This window comes from Myotis yumanensis, unplaced genomic scaffold (genome assembly GCF_028538775.1).
Source record: "Myotis yumanensis isolate MYYU_CA2020_CCGP unplaced genomic scaffold, mMyoYum1.0.hap1 SCAF_1, whole genome shotgun sequence".
In the NCBI taxonomy this organism is placed as follows: domain Eukaryota; kingdom Metazoa; phylum Chordata; class Mammalia; order Chiroptera; family Vespertilionidae; genus Myotis; species Myotis yumanensis.
The window spans coordinates 28,479,135-28,498,925 of record NW_027223752.1 but is presented as its reverse complement, the minus strand read 5'-3'; the positions used below and the strand labels follow the sequence as shown (position 1 = coordinate 28,498,925).

General features: G+C 43.3%; 1 protein-coding gene and 1 pseudogene across 1 annotated transcript in view; one reads left to right on the top strand and one right to left on the bottom strand.

The window, feature by feature from the left end:
• The first annotated feature begins 290 nt into the window (after positions 1–290).
• IFT43 (intraflagellar transport 43) overlaps positions 291–19,791 on the top strand; it is a 72,314-nt gene continuing 52,813 nt past the window's right edge. The window contains exons 1-2 of the mRNA XM_070403533.1: positions 291–361; positions 4,253–4,342. Coding sequence (XP_070259634.1) covers positions 308–361; positions 4,253–4,342 — 144 coding nt within the window. The 5' untranslated portion in view covers positions 291–307. The remainder of the gene's footprint in view (positions 362–4,252; positions 4,343–19,791) is intronic.
• LOC139008100 (dynein light chain 1, cytoplasmic-like) lies at positions 16,996–17,265 on the bottom strand (annotated as a pseudogene).

Sequence of the window (19,791 nt, the reverse complement as noted above, 5' to 3'; positions counted from 1 at the left end):
TGGGAGGGATCAGAATAATCGCTACTATTAGTAGTGGTGCTTTGCAATGAATAACTGACGTATTTAAAAAAGGGCAAATGTTTTTCCACTGTCCCACAGGAGCAGCCTTAGCGGAATGTGATACCTGGCGGTTTCTTCCGGATGTCAAGCAAGGCACGTTTAGGAAATATTTAAGTTGGAGGATGGTACAGAGAATCCAGGAATAATGCCTCGACCCTTTAAATTTCGGGACGGATGGGCGGAGCCATCGTCAGGGACGCCAAGGGGCCGCTAGGTTTCCAGGAAGTGACGTCAGGCGGCCGCGGAGATGGAGGACGTGCTGGACCTGGGAGAGGAGCGGCGCCGCGGCCCGGCCACCTCCGTGAGGACCGTGGCGGGGGCGGGAGGCGGGTTGGGGCCAGAATTTGGCGGGTGGGGAGGGACGGCTCCGCGGGCCCGGCTCCCTGCGGCGCCTCGTGCGGCCGGTCCCAGCGGCCGGAGCCGCACTGCGGGAGGCGGAGAGGAGGCGGTGGCTCCGCGCGCCCCGCCCCCGGGCCGCGGGGGGCTCAGCCTGGGGTTCGCTTTCTTTAAAATCCTCAAGAAGTGGGAAACCGCTCCCGCTCCCGCTCCCGCCCCCGCCGGCCTCCGGGGTCAGTGGAAACTTGCCCCGTTCTCCTTGGCTTTCCGGAGCCGCAGGGGCGAACTTCCCTAGAAAGGACAGCTCTGCGGGTGACCCGAGGCGCCCGGCCGGGGTCGTCCTTGCGCCCACTCTAGAGCTTTCCCGTCGGACTCTCCTTGTGGCAAGCTTACATAAAACCGCACTGTCTCATACATGGGAGGCAGGGCTGGGCCTTTTTTTTTTTTTTGCCCGTAGCCCCGGGGAGCTAGGCTTTTCCTCAGTTTTATGGTTAAGGAAAGCAAGACTCAGATTTATAACGTTGAGTGCTGGGGCCCAGAGGTCAGATGGAGTCTAAAGCTGTTGGAGGGTCTAAAAAAAGCTAACCTCTCCGAACCTCGGGCTCCGCATCTCAGAGTGATGTTGCTGTCGGCCCTGAGGAGTTGCAGTGAAAACAAATAGGATAATGCGTGGGGAAGCATTAGCACAGTGCCTGGCGATTGCTAAGTTATTAGAAGTCGTTCTGCAGCTGTGATTCACCCAATCTAGGGTCACTAAGCTGGATTCAAGACTCAAGTTCAGCGGTTTTTTGTTTTAACTCCATTCACACCCCCCTCCAAGCCTTTTTACCTTTAGAATAGTCAAGAGTACATTTACTAAAAGATTGAGCCACTGGGCAGAGCTTTAGCTTGCGCTGTGGACTGTGGAATCTCTTAAGTGTTATTTTGTTTTTTAATACCCTGGTAGCATCTGCTGTCCTCCAAGGTACTGGATAGGAGCACCTCCCTAAGGGAGAGCTGAAGCATAGGAACACATTGTTCTAAGACAGTGGTTCTCAACCTTCCTAATGCCGCGACCCTTTAATACAGTTCCTCATGTTGTGGATGACCCCCAACCATAAAATTATTTTCGTTGCTACTTCATAACTGTAATTTTGCTACTGTTATGAATCATAATGTAAATATCTGATATGCAGGATGTATTTTCATTGTTACAAATGGAACATAATTAAAGCATACTGATTAATCATAAAAACAATATGTAATTATATATGTGTTTTCCGATGGTCTTAGGCGACCCCTGTGAAAGGGTCGTTCGATCCCCAAAGGGGTCTAGACCCACAGGTTGAAACCGCTGTTCTAGGACGAAGCAGGTTGCTTGATTGACCAAGGAGAATATTAGGTCACCAGGCTTTTCTGATATGTGAACTTGTGTAGTACCGGCTTATATAAATGTAGTTCTTTGTTCATCTTTTCAACTAACATATTGAGCCCCGATTGCGTACCAGGCGTTTTCATAGGTGCTGGAGTGCCGGGAGCCAATTCCAGCCTGTCAGCAAGGGCTGAATCATCTGGAGTAGCAAGGGCATTACCCCAAACCTGAAAACGATGCATTACATCGATTGTTTGGTGCCAGACAGCTCAGGGCATCTTAATCTACATGTTATTGCCTCCTACTGGCAAAACACCTGAACAGCCAAAGGCGATTTTCCCAAATCTGACGATGGACTCTGTAAATGAAACCGGACCCTTTGATGTGTATATCTCTGCCTCACCTGAGGACAATTTGTGTTAATAAAAAGCATGGGGTCCTGAGACGAGGAGATCTTAGTTTCTTTAGCTAGGCTCCTCTGACCCCCAAATGCCTTTCAAAATTATGTTTCGTCTCTGGACTCTTATTTAAGTTACACACAGCCCCTTCTCCAGATTGCTGAACCTTTCTTAATGCCGGAACAAGAACCCCGGCACTGGCGATAAAGCAACGAGTAAAACAAAGTCCTTGCCCTTACGGGGTTTATATTCCAGTGAGGCAAGATGGACAATAAACAGACTATACATTCAAAATATATAAGATTGGGTAATGAAATAGTTTTTCTATTAGTCATACATGTGGACTTATAATGGGGTCTTCAAAAAGTTTAACATTTTAAAATACTTAGTTTTTATAGCAGTTATCTATAAACAGCATTTAGAGACAAGATCATTGAATTTTTGTTTTAGCACAACCACTGCTTATGGTATGCCATATTTATATATCCAATGCTGTGATAAATGGAAAAGCATAACCACAAGTGAAGCAATGGAATTGTCTGCCTTGGGGGAAAAAAATGAGCTGCTTATTATCAGGAAGATTGTTTCCATCATCTCTGAAACCTAAATGATTGATTAAAATTCGAAATGGCCTGGCTGGTGTAGCTCAGTGGTTGAGCATCTACATAGGAACCATGAAGTCAGGGTTCAATTCCCAGTCAGGACACATGCCTGGGTTTCAGGCTCAATCCCCAGTGGGGGGAGGAGGGGAGGGGCAGGAGGCAACCTATCAATGATTATCTCTTATCACTGATGTTTCTCTCTTCCTCTCTGAAATCAATAAAAATATATTAAAAACAAAATTTGAAATGTAAACACTCCATAAGAATTTTTATACAGCTCCCATGTACCCCTTCTCAATTTGTCGGTATAGATAGTTCTTAGGACATCATAAAACTGAGATTCCAGCATGGTATAGTGGAAAGAACTCAGAATTTGAAGACAAGAAGATTTTGCTTTGAGATTTATGTCTGCCACTTAATTGCCTTTCTGGGCATCAATTTCCTCATTTGTAAAATGATATTAATCCCAGTCCCTGTTATTCTGAGATCAAATGAAACTATATCAAGTGAGGTCTGAAAGTATTTATATCAATGCTATTTTGTCTTAAAAGCCAACAAATGGCTTTAGTTGGTTTAGTTCAGTGGATAGAGCGTCGGCCTAAAGACTTCATGAAGGGTCCCAGGTTTGATTCCGACCAAGGGCACATGCCGGGGTTTCAGGCTCCATCCCCAGTAGGGAGAGTGCAGGAGGCAGCCAATCAATGATTCTGTCATCTCTCTCTCTCTCTCTCTCTCTCCCTCTCCCTCCCTCCCTTCCTCTCTGAAATTAATAAAAATAGATTTTTTTAAAAAGCCAACAAATGAATAGATAAATATTTTAGTACCCATTGGTCTTTCTAAATAAAGTTTTGTTGATGTGTTGTGAAACATTTGAGATACAGAGCCTCCCCCATAGGAGGACTTTGGGGAAAACCTGCAGATGGTTCATTTGATGACTCAGAATGTGAAGTGTTCTGATTTCCAAAGCTGATGTCTCAACATTCTTGTAAGAGATTTTCTTTCATGTTGTAAACGGAAATCCAATTTAGTTTACACGTTAAAGCAAACGCTACCTGTATTTCTCTTTTGGCAGTTCCCATGGAATTTAGGAATTCTCTCTCAAAAACTTTTTTTTGATAACTGTTCTCACGTCAAGATGCAGCTTTGAAAGTAGGTCTTCCTAAAATCCTGCATGAACATGGGAGCCTTTACCACATTCTTCCTTAAACTGTGGCATGAGGTCTCTGCCCATTCCAGAGGAATTTCTAATTTCATTTCTTTGGGTAGAAATGATCTATAGTGGTTAAATGAAAACCTTATGATCATTAACCCATGAATTTCCTATTCTTCTATTAAAGAGAACTGACCTCAGTTGCTTTTAGGGTTTGGAGCATTTGCTAAGAATATATTCAGATTACTTCACCATGTATTCATAAATCCAGTTCTTGCTTACCTTCCCAGAACTCTTGTCCTCATAGCGGCTCAAAGATGTTTGGGTCAGCAGTGCCCCTCATTTGTTCTTATAGGAGGCCAAGATGGGTCGCCGAGCTCAACAGGAGTCAGCTCAAGCCGAGAATCCTCTCAGTGGCAAGAATTCTTCGATTCTGACTGGAGAGGTGGGTGTTAAAAAATCTGAGGAAATGCTACAAATTAGTATTCCATATTTCTTCTCTTTAATGTCAGCTCTTCTCCTATCTTGATTTGGGAATTCCCTTCCTGGGCATTTGTCACCTGAGTTAGAAATGAAAAAGAAACACTTTATCTTCAATGCTGGAATAGTTTCTGTGCATTGCTTTCTATTCTCAAGGAAGAACTTTGTAAATTTAGCTGAAGCAAGGGACTAGGAAGTTTCAAAATCTAGTTGAAATCCAGGTTGTTATTTCTACTGAATGAAGGCCAGTGAGGCATGCTGGTGACACCAAGTTAGATTACACACCTGGACATCTCATGGGGACCTGCACTTCCTACAGTGTCGGGCAGGAAGGGGATCAGTACTGGCCTTATTTTCCTGGAAACTTTTCCTCTGAGTAGCCCAGACTTATGGGAATTTATCCTTTCCTTGTAGAGGGTGGGTAATCCTGATGAGCAATACTTTTAATGCCAGGGTACTATTTTCGGCAGTTTCACCTTCGTTTGTCCGTTTGAAAAAACGTTGCCCTTTTCAAGAGTCAGCTTCAGGGTAATCCCCTCTGTCAGTCAGCTCTTCTCCAGGTTGAGGTGGGGCTCTTTCCTCTCAGTTTCCATAGAACATCTCACATTATTTTTATTTTTTATTTTTTTTTTTTTAGCGTTAACTTTTTTTTTTATTTTTATTGCTTAAAGCGTTACAAAGGGTATTACATATGTGTCCCTTTTTTTCCCCACCCTGACAATACCCCGGCTTCCCCTACCCCCCAGTGTCTTATGTCCATTGGTTATGCTCATATGCATGCATACAAGTCCTTCAGTTGATCTCTTACCCCCCTCCCCCCTGCCCCCCAACCCTCCCCGGCCTTCCCGCTGCAGTTTGACAATCTGTGTGAGGCAGCTCTGCCTCTGTAACTATTGTTCAAAAGTTTATAATGGTCTCTATTATCCATGAATGAGTGAGATCATGTGGTATTTTTCCTTCATTGACTGGCTTATTTCACTTAGCATAATGCTCTCCAGCTCCATCCATGCCGTTGCAAATTGTAAGAGTTCCTTCTTTCTTACAGCAGCATAGTATTCCATCGTGTAGATGTACCACAGTTTTCTAATCCATTCATCTACTGATGGGCACTTAGGCTAGAACATCTCACATTACATGCTAATTTTCGTTTTACGTGTCTGTCAGCCCTGCTAGACATTGAGTTCTCTGACAGCAGGAAACCTGGCTTCTCCGTTGTCTGGCTCTTGGGCCCATAGTAGGTTTAGAGTAGATGAGGGGATGTCACTGATAGAAATGTGGGTACAGAGAATCATTTCTCTACTCTAGGATACCAACCATGCCAGCGCAGAAAAGCTGGCAGCCGACCCTTGGCCTCATTGTCTGAAAACAGTAGGGGGAGTGTGAGTTGGGGGATTGTGGGAACAGGAGGCCAATGCCCCTTCTAAAGGGGTAACCACTACACAGCCAGAGCTGACTGATGCTGTGGGGAACACAGGCCCAGTATTTCCAGATCCCCTGACTTTGCAAGAGATGTTGGCAGTCTAAACTTTTATATGAAAGCAACAATTTTTAGAGGTTAGCAATTAATTATAAAAATTATGGCCTAGCCGAACCGGTTTGGCTCAGTGGATAGAGCGTCAGCCTGCGGACTCAAGGGTCCCGGGTTCGATTCCGGTCAAGGGCATGTGCCTTGGTTGAGGGCACATCCCCACTGGGCGGGCGTGCAGGAGGCAGCTGATTGATGTTTCTCTCTCATCGATGTTTCTAACACTCTATCCCTCTCCCTTCTTCTCTGTAGAAAATCAATAAAATATATTTAAAAAAAAAATTATGGCCTAGATTAGGCCTGAAGGTTGTTAGTATGTGACTTTGGCCATAGCACCCCCATTATAGTGCTTATTACATTGTAGTCGAACATTTTACATGTCTGGCTCCCTCATGAAATGTGAGCTTCTGGGAGACAAGGGTGTGTCTTACCATTGTACATCTTTGTTATCACAGTGTCTGTCACAGAACAAGTATGCATTTGACATTGCAAAGGATGAGGGGATGAAGTGCATAGTGTGTGATGGGGGATCTTAGAAGCTGAGTAATACTGTTATAGGGTCAGGGGTTGGCAGATAGTGGAACATTGGAGGCACGGTTATGAGTGTGGTAGTATGATATAAAAAGACAGTGAAAGAAGACATACCAGCCCAAACCTGGATCTCAAGAAGCTTGAACTGTAGTAAGGTACATCTTTAAAGAGAAAAGGGGCAAAGAGATGATTGGGTTAATGGAAATCTATTCTTGGCCTCTGGCTAATTTAGACTATAGTTCTAGGAGGATTCATCGCAATACCAGATGATTTATTCATTTATTCAACAAATATTTATTGAAGCTTTCTGTGTGCAGGCACCATTTTAGGACTTGGCATATTTCAGTGAACAAAAGAGACAAGGTTCCCTGCCATAACAGAACTTATATTCTTGTGATTATTGGCAGTTAGGAAGACTGACTACAGGTCTACTTAATTGTGAAGGAGGTTACAGCCTGTAGTGGTCAGGTGAGCGAGCCTGTGATGGGCCAGGATGTCCTGGAATGACCTATAGCCTTGAAGCCCGATGTGGCCCCCATACCAAATGGGCTCCTCAGCTGGGGTCAGTAAGCACTGTTCATCTACCCACCCCCTTCCCTTGGCTTCCAGCAAGAGTCAGTTCTGTGAGCACATAACTCCAGAGTCACAGACTCTGATGAACCTTGCAGGGTTTCAGCCTTTCTGGAATACTTGCTTATTTCCTTTTTTTTTTTTTTTTTAAACTATGAACGTTAGCATTTTCTGGGAGAACATGATGAAAAGTCATTCTCTTCTTTGTCTAATGGGTGTATCTGACAGCGAAATGCCTGTCAGAATTCCAGGATTCCTTCTCTCCCTGGGTTAATTGAGGTTCAAAGCAGTGTGGGCAGCCTCCCCCCGGGGCCAGATGCTCACTGTGCTGTGTGGGACTTTTTGGCTGTTTCTTTCTAAAATTAGATCCTAAGACTTGTGTGTGTGCCCATTTACATTCCGAGTGTATTACTTGATATATTTATTTTTGTCCTCTTGCTGACTATATTCTATGATGAAGCTATTCATGAAACTGTAACTATGGTACCTGGGCTTGTCAGACATACTGGAGTTACTTTAGAGTAAAGTAGGAAATTAGTTCAAACAAGTTACCTTAAAGCGAGATGGCAGATTTGGGAGCGCTGGCGAAGGAAGCAGAGAAGGGGTCCACTGGAAGAGAGGGATCACAGGACTTGGCATCAGAAGACCAGGGCTTGTGACAGCTCTGCTAATTAATTGCCTGGATCTTGAACTAGTCCAGTAATCTCTCTAATCCTCCATTTTATTATCTGTCAAATAGTGGTAACAATACTACCAGGTTGCTGTGGGGATTAAGTGAAATATGCATTTAGAAGCACTTTAATAACGGAGAAGCCTGGCACAAGCGTTCATTCATGCAGTAAACTAGTGAATAAGTAAGTATTTGGACAGTGCTCTGCTGTTTTTAGTAACGAAGAGGATGTAAGCTTGGGTCTCTGCTAGAACTGATGGGAAAGGCTCTTCAAGGCTGCTCCTCATGTAACCACAGGTTGACCAGTAGGGAACCCAAGCAGTGTTTGTGCTTCTGGGTGCAGCGGACATTCCTTATACAAGTGGACAGCAGCACAGGTCTTGGGGTCATGCAGGTGGGTCATACCGGCCTGGGCTCAAATCCTGGCTCTGCCGCACATGAGTTCTATGTCTCCGACCGAGCAAGTTAACTTAAAACGGGGATATTAATATGACATACTCCCTAAGGGTGGCTAGAGAGAAAAAATGAGGTCATAGACGTAAAGCCCTTAATACAATCTGGGACATAAGTGCCCAATATATTGCTAACCATTATTTTTCTAGACTTTTCTTCTTTTTAGTTTGCCTTAACCATCTCTACAAAGGTTGAAAACTGGTGGTCTTCAGGCTGAATTTCACCTATAGTCATGTCTTGTTTTGATGTGGGCAGAGTTTAATTTTTTTTCTTTTTATTTGGTTGTTATCATTTATAAATTAGGAAACTTCATGTGAAAATCTAAATTTTGGGCTTCTTTCTAAAATCAGAAGTGTTGGCACGGTGGGAGTGCTGGGCTGGCATTCCCACAAGGCTGGAGCTGGCTGGAGCTGGTAACAGTGCTCGCGTACATACGACCTGCCCTCTCCATTTTGCCACTTGGCCACTTGTTACTGTAAACACCTGGTCAGATTTACTCACATTTGGTCTGCCTGGCTTCTACTTCCATTTGAGTTTCAAACTCCTGCTTTTTTAGGGTGGATTGATTTTCAGGTGTCCTTGTGTGTCTGTTGGTGTTGAATTTGGCTACATCCATCAGAAACTCAGCCCCAGTGCTTGAATCAAACAGGCATGATTTTTCTCGCAGCAAGAAGCCCAGAGGAGGGCAGGGCAGGGCAGGGCAGGGCTGGTGCGGTCCTGCATGACCCTTTCCTCTTCTAGCTTCCAGCTCTGCCATCTGGAGCTTGGGACCTCTTCTCATGGTAACAGAATGGCTGGTGGTTCCCCGGGATCAGAGCTGCATTCTGGAGAGGAAGAGAAAGGATGGTTGAAGCGTTCAGGTGCATGCCAACCAAGTGTGTCCCTCCTTTCTTTCTAGGAAAACAGTAGCCAGAGACCTCACCAAGTGTACTTCTAGTTACATTTTATTGGTCAGAACTGGGTCTAACCACCTTATTTTGCAAGGGAGTGTTCAACTGGGCATGTGGCCACACCCATAACATTGGGGTGTTGTTTTTTTGTTAGAGAGGAGAGGAGAATAGAATGGCTGTTGGGTTGGCAGTTTGCACTGACATGTGTTTTTTAAAAAAGTAGAATTTATGCAAAGTTGTGTGTGTGGTTTTTTTTTTAAAGATTTTTAAAAATAGATTTTTAAAGGGAGAGGAAGGAAGAGAAAGAGAGAGAAACTTTGATGTGAGAGTGAAGCATCAATCAGCTGCCTCCCATATGCCCCCCATGAGGGATTGAACCTGCAACCTGGGCATATGCCCTGACCTGGAATTGAACCAGCAACTTCGGTGCACGGGATGACGCCCAACCAACTGAGTCACACTGGCCAGGGCTTTTTTAAAAATTATAATATATTTTTATTGATTTCAGAGAGGAAGGGAGAGGGAGAGAGAAATGGAAACATCAATGATGAGAGAGAATCATTGATCGGCTGCCTCCTGCATGCCCTCTACTGGGGATCGAGCCCACAACCCGGGCATGTGCCCTTGACTGGAATCAAACCTGGGACCCTTCAGTCTGCAGGCTGACACTCTATCCACTGAGCCAAACCGGCTAGGGCTTTTTTTTTTTTTAATGTAGCCTTGGGTATGAAAGGGAAGAATTATTTTTTAGTAGTAAAAACAAAACAAAACAAAAAACCAACCCATATCTCTCTCTAGTTTTTTAAATTTAAATTTGTGTAGCGTTCGGTGAAAAATTGTAAGCCCTGAAGTTCCAGGAAATCTTGATAGAATTGCCTGTCACTCTCTTCTAGTTATTTCTAACACCTGGAGGCTTTTCGCTTACAGGGTATGTGTGGCTCAGTCCTCCCTCTCTCAAAGAAGAGGGAAGGTCTCTGTTTGGTCATTTGGTAGATTTCAAGGAACTTAACTATTTCATTGTACTGATTGATCAGAACGATGAACTCTTCCGATAGTTTTATTCGTACTCACTCAGAGTTGATTAGAATTGTGAATATTTCTTTCAGGTTGTCCTGAAGATGAAATTAGGTAATGCTCATAAAGTGCTTAGCATCATATCCAGCATACTGGAACCTCTTAAGAAATGGCAAATCCTAAAAAAGTTTATGACTGCACTCTTCTGGTGTTTGGCTTTTTTTGGCCACCTGTCACAAATCAGGCTTGGATCACTAGATGCATATTTCAGTTCACAATTCCAGTTGGCATTACAGTTATTGGGAATTGTACTGGAAGATGGTTCCAGGATGATTTTCACTTGTCTACAGCACATAACTTTCTCTGGGGAGACCAGCTGTGATAATTGAGCTGGGTTTGATTTCTCTGCTTGAACGTTCACCTCCTATCCATTCAAATGCTGCTGCTCTTATACAGCTCCTTCAAGAAAAGACCCAACACTTTCTACCATAAAGTTACACTATCATACCTGGAGGTTGGAGAAAAGTAATCTTGGGCAAAACATCTCCAGGGCTGACCTGTCTTTTAGGTGAGAACGTCTCTCTTGGGTCTAGATCTCTCTGTGACTTATCTTTTATTTTGCAGATGGTCCTTTCAATAATAAAGCAATTTTAGCTGACATTGGCACATTTGCTACCTCGAAGTTAATTACCTGCGGTATCCTATTTAGGCTCCATGGTAGCTCATGAAGTAAACACTATTATTATCTGATTTTAGCTATGAGACTTCGAGATGTTGGGTGACTTGTCCAGAGTCCTTCAGCTTATCTCTGACTCTAGTTTAGTTTCTCTGACTCCGGCTAGGTACTCACCCACCACCTAACCTCCTACCTCCTCGCTAGGTAGAGACACAGACCTCCCAGTAGAGAAAGTCTTTTGGAAAGAGTGGCGAGACTTTGGGTTACTCTCTCTCGGAATCCTTTTGGAGAGGGAGTAAGTTCTCACTTGATCACTCTTATTCATCCACTTGTCTAGAGAAGTGTTTGAGTCACAGCTGTTCCCTTTCTCTCCCCTGATCCCTCCGTGTTCCTCCAAGGACTCAGACTGAAAGCTAGCCAGATTCTCTCGAAGGAATCTCAAAAATGCTGCTGGGCTCATGTTCCCAAATTAGGCCAATTTCCTCATCCCCCAGCAGCTTTACTCAGCTGGAGCTCCTTTGGCGCTTGGCATTACGTCTCTTGCCCTCCGCCCATTCCCTGACGGGTCTGCCAGCACGGCAGTTATTTTCAGCCCAATAGGGTTATCTGCTGACCCTTTTTGGTGACATTTTTCTTCTTTCTCACAAAAATAACTTTCCTGATTGGTCACATTTTTCAGCCTTTTTCATAGTCCCTCTCCAATGGGCTGGATTAAATGATGCTTCTGATAACGTCTTCGAAGAGGGATGCAGGGAATTCGATGTGGAACTGCTCATGAGGAATGTGTTTTCCACACTTCATATTTATGTCGTGCTTTGCATGCTTCAGTTTTGAACTCTCCCTTGGGATGGACATATGCGCATCACTGACCCATCCCTGGGGCCCATCACTGTGTGGGAGGGAATGTCATCTTAGGGTAGAGCCTGCGTTTAGAAATAGCGCTTCAAGATTCTCCTCCAGCACTGGCTCCTGCTCTGTCATTCTCCCAGTACAACTCCCTTCCACAGCTCGTGCCTCATTTTACTACCTGTGACGCAGAGAATCGCTCTGGCTGGCTTCCTACAAGCCCCAGGCGAACGGCGGTGCAGGGAAGAGCTTTGAGGTTCTCTTCCTCACCTTTAGGGGTTAAATGAGAAATGCATGTAAGGAGTTTAGTGCAGTGCACCATTACGTCAGCTATTGTTATTATTGACACAACCTGAGAAGTAGAATAGATGATCATTTTGTCTTTAATCTCAGTTCTGTCATTTACTAGGTATGTACCCTGGGCAAGTCACTTAACCACTCTAAGCCTGTTTCCTCATCTGTTGAATGGAGATGGTACTAGTAGCTATCTCATAGGGTTGTTGGAAGATAAATAAGAGTATATATAAAGCTCTTAAGATAGTGCCTGTAACATGCTGCTATTGTTACTATTATTATTATTATTATTATCATTATTATTCTTAACTGTGTCACATGAGAATTAGAAAGTATTATCAGTTTATCTTCAAATGCAGTTCTTTTCAAGATACAGAGAAATTCTTATTTCATGGAACTCTCTGAGGCTTAGGACAAAGAAACATTTGAATGAGGCATCCTTTAGGTGAGAATTTTTGTGCTGCTTGAGACCCACTTCACTTGTCTCCTCTAGTAGCATCTCTGCCTATGCCACTGACTAGTTATTTGCCAATATCTTCCCAGAGAACAATCCTTAATTGTTTACTTACATCATTTTGTTGTTTTGGGGGCTTATGGGTAGAAATTGAGAAGGGTGGCAGTGACCTTGGTGACCTCTGTGACCTTGGAGTAGAAAGTAACATCCATTTAGCCATTCATTCATTCACTTATGAAACTTGATTGGGAGCTTTCAGTGTGCCAGGCATTGTGCTTGGGGTCCCTGTACTTTCAGGGAAGCAGTCAGAGAGGGGTCTGTGTGTGCCTGGCACAGTACCACATCACAGGCAGGTTCTCAGTAAATATTATGAAAGAATTCATTGAATACATTATGATGTACATGCACTCATCACCAAATGTAAAAGGCCTCTCGACCTTTTCCTCTCCTATTGAGCTTTTTTCTGTTTCTTTTTTTCTCCCTTTTCTCTTTTTTTCTGTGTCTCTTCCTGTTTTTTTATTCTTCACCAGTGATAACAAAGAACTCAATCCCCCATACTTCTTTTTCCCCATCCTATTGTATATATTGATATATTTATAAGTAGAATTTTATTTATTCATTCATTAAATGTAAGGAGTTTAGTGCAGTGCACCATTACGTCAGCTATTGTTATTCACTCATTTATCCTATATTCAATATACACGTTCCAACATAAAAATGAATAATATAACTCTAGACACACAAATTATAGTACTTAAGTAGTGTCAGAGTGGGATCACAGAAGGAGCAATAACCCTGTCTGGGACTTCAGGAAAGCTTCCTAAAGGAGGGGACCGCTGAGGTGGTTTGAAATGAATGAGTAGGAATTTGCTAATGAGAGGGAAGAACAGAGGAAAAGCCTGTTTCAGGGCCTGCATTGTACAGGGGCCTGGTGTTTTCAGGGCATGGTAAACAATTTCATGTATTGGGACATAGGCCTTGTCTTCTAAGTGGAGGAATTTGGGGTTATTTTATATGTTGTAGAGAGCCCACAAATATTTTAAAGCAGAAATTACATTGTTGACTTTGTTGTCTAAGAAGATAAATCTGACAGCTATGGAAGATGGTCTGGCGTGGGGAGAGTGTTCCCAAGGAGACCAGTGTGAGGTGATTGGGCAGTCCTTCTGAGAGATGATGGGGCATGAACTCCAGGCATTCCCAGATCAGTTTTACAGTTTTGGGCATCTATATACCACTTGTATTATTTATTAACATTTTTGTTTAACTCAACTCCCATTTTATATTTAAATACATTTATTTAAAAAAAATTTTATCGATGAAATTACAATTAATGGTAGTAATATGTTTCCTAATTCACACTAAAATACATGCATGGCTGTTTTCAAAAGGCTCATCCATGTACCACCAGTCATTTTGCTTGCACCGGTGGCATTTGAACCTGATTTGCGGAAACAGTAAACTGAAGCCTGGCAGAGGGGTAAAGAGGAGAGGTCAGAGCCACTTTTAAGGGGAGATGGATAATGTGGTATTAGATTTGCTGTCTGGAGTTGACCCCATTGTAGCTAAAAGGACTGAATAGATAATGATGTTTTTGAGGCTGAGAATTTAAGATCAGGAGTGGGGGAGTAAGAAGAGATAATTATTTCAATTTTGGGCATGTTGAATTTGAGTTACCTTTAGGGTTTTCAATGAGGTCTGTCAAGTACGTAAACAGATTTGGTCTGGAGCTTCAGAGAGAAAGTTGAAAAACTAGTGAAGACAGATGTGGGAGTCAGCAGGTATGCTGGGATGTCTAAGAAGAGCATATAGGAAGAACTTCTGATCTTTTGGGTGGTACACAGACATCTTCATGATCTTCAGGTGCAAATGTGTGAGGCTTTAAGCAGAGAAGAGATGTCAGATTTGCATTTTAGAAGGAGCACTTTGGCAGTAATTGGCCAAGGATGGGTCCAGGTTTTGTGAGTCCTGAAACTTACATAACTTAGAGGCCTTTTTTCAAGAGAAATAATTCAAAATTATGAAAGAAAATATTTATAATGAGGAGAGAAATCACAGCTAAGTTACTAGAGGCTTGAATATTCGGGTGCCTTTCTTTGGAGGTTGTGTTAGGCACTGTAGCAGAAATGCTTTCATAGAAATGCCTCCTGATTGAGACCTAGATTCCCCTTCCTAACTAGAACTCTGTAACTTCCAGGGGCCCAGGCAGGTATGGAGTGTAGATTAGAGGAAGGCGAGACTAGCAGAGGGAGATCAGGTAGGACCCAGATGAGAGAAGGTAGAACAGGAGCTTGTTAAGCCTTAATTTGCATTTGTGTGCATTTTCCCCAACACCCCTCAGCAGGCTGGGTATTGACACAGTGGAGGCATATGGTTGGCTCGATCCAGGTTTGGGGGTTTCTCGGGCAAATGTGGTAAAAGGACAAGGAAGTGACGTATGACGCGATGGACCTTGGAGCTGGGTTGATAGAGAAAGAAGTGAAACCAAAATGTAGTTCTGAGAAAAGGAGGGGAGGAGGGGACTAGTTATTTCAGAGATAAAGCAGTTCCAGGTTAAAGCAACTTTGAAAAGTAGGTGTTTAAAGGGTTAGGAAACTCTGAGGCAAAGCATTAGATGACTTGTTCATGTGACCTTTGACTTCGAGTGATAGGATGATTGTGAAGCAGGAATGCCCCAGTTTTTGATCAGTCTGTACTCAGGTAATTGTCAGTGACCAGAAAGGGAGGTGATGTAGCTGAACGGTATACGTTTCAAAGAAAGTGTTCTGTAATAATGGGGAAGAGTAAGGTGTAGAGCAGCGGTTGCCAGCTTTCGGACCTCACGGACCACCAGTGGCGACTACTGGTGTAGAGGAACTTTGAGAGGTGAGGCAGGAACATTATCTTGGGACTCTGGTTTTTAATTATATCTATATCTATATCTATATCTATATCTATATCTATATATCTATCTATATATATTAGAGAGGAAGAGAGAGGGAGAGAGAGGTAGAAACATCAGTGATAAGAGAGGATCATCGATCAGCTGCCTCCCGCACACCCCACATGGGGGATCAAGCCCGCAACCCGGGCACGTGCCATGACTGGGAATTGAATCTCGAATTCCTGGTTCATAGGTCGTCGCTCAACCACTGGCCCTCACCTGCTGGACTCTGGTTTTAAAGAATAAGAAGGCTGTATTTGAGAGAACTTCAAGAGAAATGAAGTCCACAGGGGAAAGCCAGCCAGGTTTTAGGAGAGGCAAGGAGACGGCAAGAGTGCTGTGTGAATAGAGAATATCTGATCTGCTTAGCCTCATTGAAGTCATTAGCTGGGCTAGATTTCTCCTCATTATGTAGCATGTCAATAATTACTGAGTGGGTGCATTAATTACTGAGAAGGAGCAGAATGAGAGTAAAATATTCTTTTAATACAGAAAAAGGGTACTAACAAATGTTAAATGTCATTGGTGATAGACTGAAACATTTCTGGTCACATGCCTTTACCCACCATAATAGAGAATTATGTCACCATGTTTAGCTGATTGCTTTTATATTCCATTTTAATCCCTTTATTGGCTTTTTAGGTATAGCTTTCTGTACTGTTTTTTTAGTGGTCACCATAGGGATTGGAATATGCACTCTTATCACTGGCTACGTAGCGTTAATATTATACCACTTCACATGAAATGCGAGATCCTTGCAGCAGTATAAGTCCCATTTGTCCCCTCTCATCCTTTGTGTCAGTGATGTCATACACTTTAAAAACTAATGTTGTAAACCAGACAATATCATTTGTCATTTAGAGAAATTAAAAGAAAAAAGAGATAGTCTTGTATATTCACTCACATGTCTACCATTTCCATTGTTCTTTATTTCAGCCTGTAGAACCAGAATTAAGTACTGATCCATGCAGATGCTGTGCTGAGCACTCTGAAAAGCTCATCTAGAAAGGCCTCTTAAGAGTTGGAGAGGTTGGCAGTGTCCTTTGCATGGGCAGGAAGTCTTCCTGTATAGCCTCAACTGTGCAGCAAAATTTACAGATTGACTGTACCCACGCCATGCCTTTCGTGTCAGGCCATTGTCACCAGGAGCAATAGAATGGCCTTTAGCCTTTCTTGTTAGAGAAAGAGTAGGAAGAGAGTCTGAGAATAAACCTTGGGCTTGGGCTGATAAGCTGGAAAAGAGAGCATAGCATGTTTTAACATGGGTCTGTGAGGAAGTTTTTACCAAAATGAGAAAACCAAGAACAACGTAGTAAGTTTTTTATTAACAAAATTTATTCAATTTAAAGAATAATTCTCACCCTGGCCAGTATGGCTCAGTTGGTTGGGCATCATCCCATGCACTGAAGGGTTGCTGGTTCTATTCTTAGTCAGGGCATATGCTCAGATTGCAGGCTCAATCTCTAGTAAGGGATGTGCAGGTGGCAGCTGATCAATGTTTCCCTCTCACATTGATGTTTCTCTCTCTTCCCTCTCCCTTCCTCTCTCTCTAAAAATAAATAAACAATAAATAAATAAAGGATCATTCTTTTTTTTTCTAATTATAACCATAACAATGAGTACAGAGAATGCCCTGTGCAAAACAACACAATAAAGGTTCAAGATCAAGGTGTTCCTTTAGGCAAGGCTGTAGATTTCAGCCTCTGGTATTAGGAATTTATGCTGCAGTCCTTATTTTTGGATGAATCGCTGGGTATGTAGCACAGTCCATGCTTTTAAGCAGATTGGAACAGAAGAATGGCCACTTGGCCCAGGTAGAAGTAGTGAAGTGTTTGATTTCATGTGTCATGTAACTATCCAGTTTCTCCCCACGATATAGTCAGTGTCAGATGGGGTTGTACTTCTTGTCAAATCCCTTCTTAATATGGGCCACAGTGTTCTTCTCTATGTTATAGCTCTAGTAACGCCCGAGTAGCACATTCTACCAAGTCCTGTTGCATCTCCTGCAACATATCGGCATTTTTGATCACCACCTTTGCGCACATGGTTACAGTGGAGCAGGGGCTGGCCGACCTCAGCCGTCTCCTAGGGGAGGGTCTGGTGAGCCCCAGACCCCTAGGGGAGACGGCATTGCTCCCCAAAGGATCACTCTTTATCCTGGTTTATGTCCTTTCTAATCTGGTGAGATTGAGAAGGTCCCTTCTTTAATGCAATAATGATGAGAGGAAATGATGTTTTTTTAAAAAGCGTTCTTTTTTTAAAATATATTTTTATTATTTATTTATTTATTTTTTTTTTTTTTTACAGATAGTAAGGGACAGGGATAGAGAGTTAGAAACATCGATGAGAGAGAAACAGCGATCAGCTGCCTCCTGCACACTCCCTACTGGGGATGTGCCCGCAACCAAGGTACATGGCCTTGACCGGAATGGAACCTGGGACCCTTCAGTCCACAGGCTGACGCTCTATCCACTGAGCCAAACTGGTTAGGGCGAGATCAGGTTTCTTACAGCATCAAGGTGACAGCTTTCTCCTCCGCTCTCAACTTGCTCCAAGTGATTCCAGTCTGGATTTGGTTGAGGTAGCAAGTCTAGACTGTGCTTATACAAAGTCACAGGTGCCAGGAGGGCTTGCTTCTTGGAGTGCTGGGAATTCACACTCTCGACATTGTGCACATTTCTGGCTCCACACATGCCGGATGGATTTTAACAAACAAAGAACTTAGGAGAATGACAAAAACATATAGGTTTTGATTAATGGTGAAAGCTGAAAGAAATGTTTATTTTGGCTGAACTGCAAACTGTATGGGGGAACAGGGCATTTCTTTATGTGTCTGGGAGGTATAGACCCAAGAAAAGGGGAGATCTGGGTCACCCAATAGGATATAGTTGTGATTAAGAGGATGCCATCCAAGGGAGGAAAATTCAGGATGAATTTTAAGAATGATTTTTTGGGGCAGAAATCTGTTTTCTTTGAATCAGCCTCTTCAACACACTGCAGGTAGCCCTATGCCAGGAGTCATTTGAAGTGGGCAGTTTGAAGACTGTATTGAGACATGGCTGAGGGGTCTTTTTGTTATAGGTTATGTGGGAATATTTGGGGAATGTGATACCACCAGAGTAACTGCCAGATGCTGTGGTTGTCCCGAGCTTCATGTTGACTTCTCAGCGAGCAGCAGAGCTGTGTTTGTCTCTTTAGGGAAGCTGGAATAGCTGAGAGGTAGACCCCTGGAATGAAACTCGTGCAAGGCAATCCCAAATGAAAGGCCCTGCAGTGTTTTCCTAACAGAAGCTTTCCATTGTCTCAACCCTAGGCATTAACGGTTTTTTCCTCAAAGCCTTCATTTTATTACTGTCACTAGAGGCCTGGTGCACAAAATTTGTGCATGGGGTGGGAGGAGCAGCGTCCCTCAGCCTGGCCTGTACCCACCCTCTCACAATCTGGGATCCCTCTCACAATCCGAGACTGCTGGCTCCTAACCGCTTTCCTGCCTGCCTGATTGCCCCAACCCCTCTGCCTGCCTGCCTGATTGCCCCTAACTGCTCGCCTGCCTGCCTGATCGCCCCTAACCTCTTGCCTGCCTGCCTGATTGCCCCTAACCTCTTGCCTGCCTGCCTGATCTCCCCTAACTGCTTGCTTGCCTGCCTGCCTGATCACCCCTAACTGCCCCTGCCTCGGCCCCCACCACCACAGCTTGGTCTGGAAGGAAGTCCAGAAGTTTGTTTAGCTGTCCTGTCTAATTAGCATATTATGCTTTTATTATTATAGATTACTTCTGATACATAATATAGTAGCCACTGTTGTATTTATTAGTATTGACTCTGTGCCAGAGATTGTCTCCAGTGCTCACAGTAGATCTGTAAGGGACTCATGACATTCTCATTTTACAGATGGGGAAAGAAGGCTTAGTGAAGACATGACTAGCCCAAGGCTACACAGCTAGAAAGTGACAGTTCTAGAATTTGAACCCAGGACTGTTCCTCCTTTCCCTCTACCCTGACCTCTCCTCCCCTCCCCCACCCACCTTTAAAACTATAGCTTTCTCCTTTTCCTTCTGGTAAACTCACTTGTCCCTTCCTAGTTTAGTCACTTGTTCTTAAAGTTACTGCACTATTAATATGAGAAGAATATCTTGTGACATTCAGTAAATTCACAACTACTTCCCAAGGACAAAGATGTATGCTGAATTCAGCCTAGCAGTTTGGTACAGTGCTCAAGCTGTTACAGTTTATTTTGGGTATCACTCATTAATCCAGACTTTACCCTTAGCCCCTCTCTCTACTTGCCTCTCTAAAGAGATAAGGGTAAGACCAAGATACTTTCTGGTTCTCCTATCTTATTGAACATATCATCAGTAGATACCGATATCAGCATTTTGCCATATTTGCTTAAATGATTGTTTATAAAGTATTTTAAAATATGCATTTGTCTTTTATATATATAATTTTTTGCGGAATTATTTTGAAGCAAACATCATGACATGTCACTTAAGTGATTCAGCAAACATCTCTAAAAAATAGGAGCATTTTCCTCAATAGTATTAACCATTCCTTACTATCATCTGTTATCCA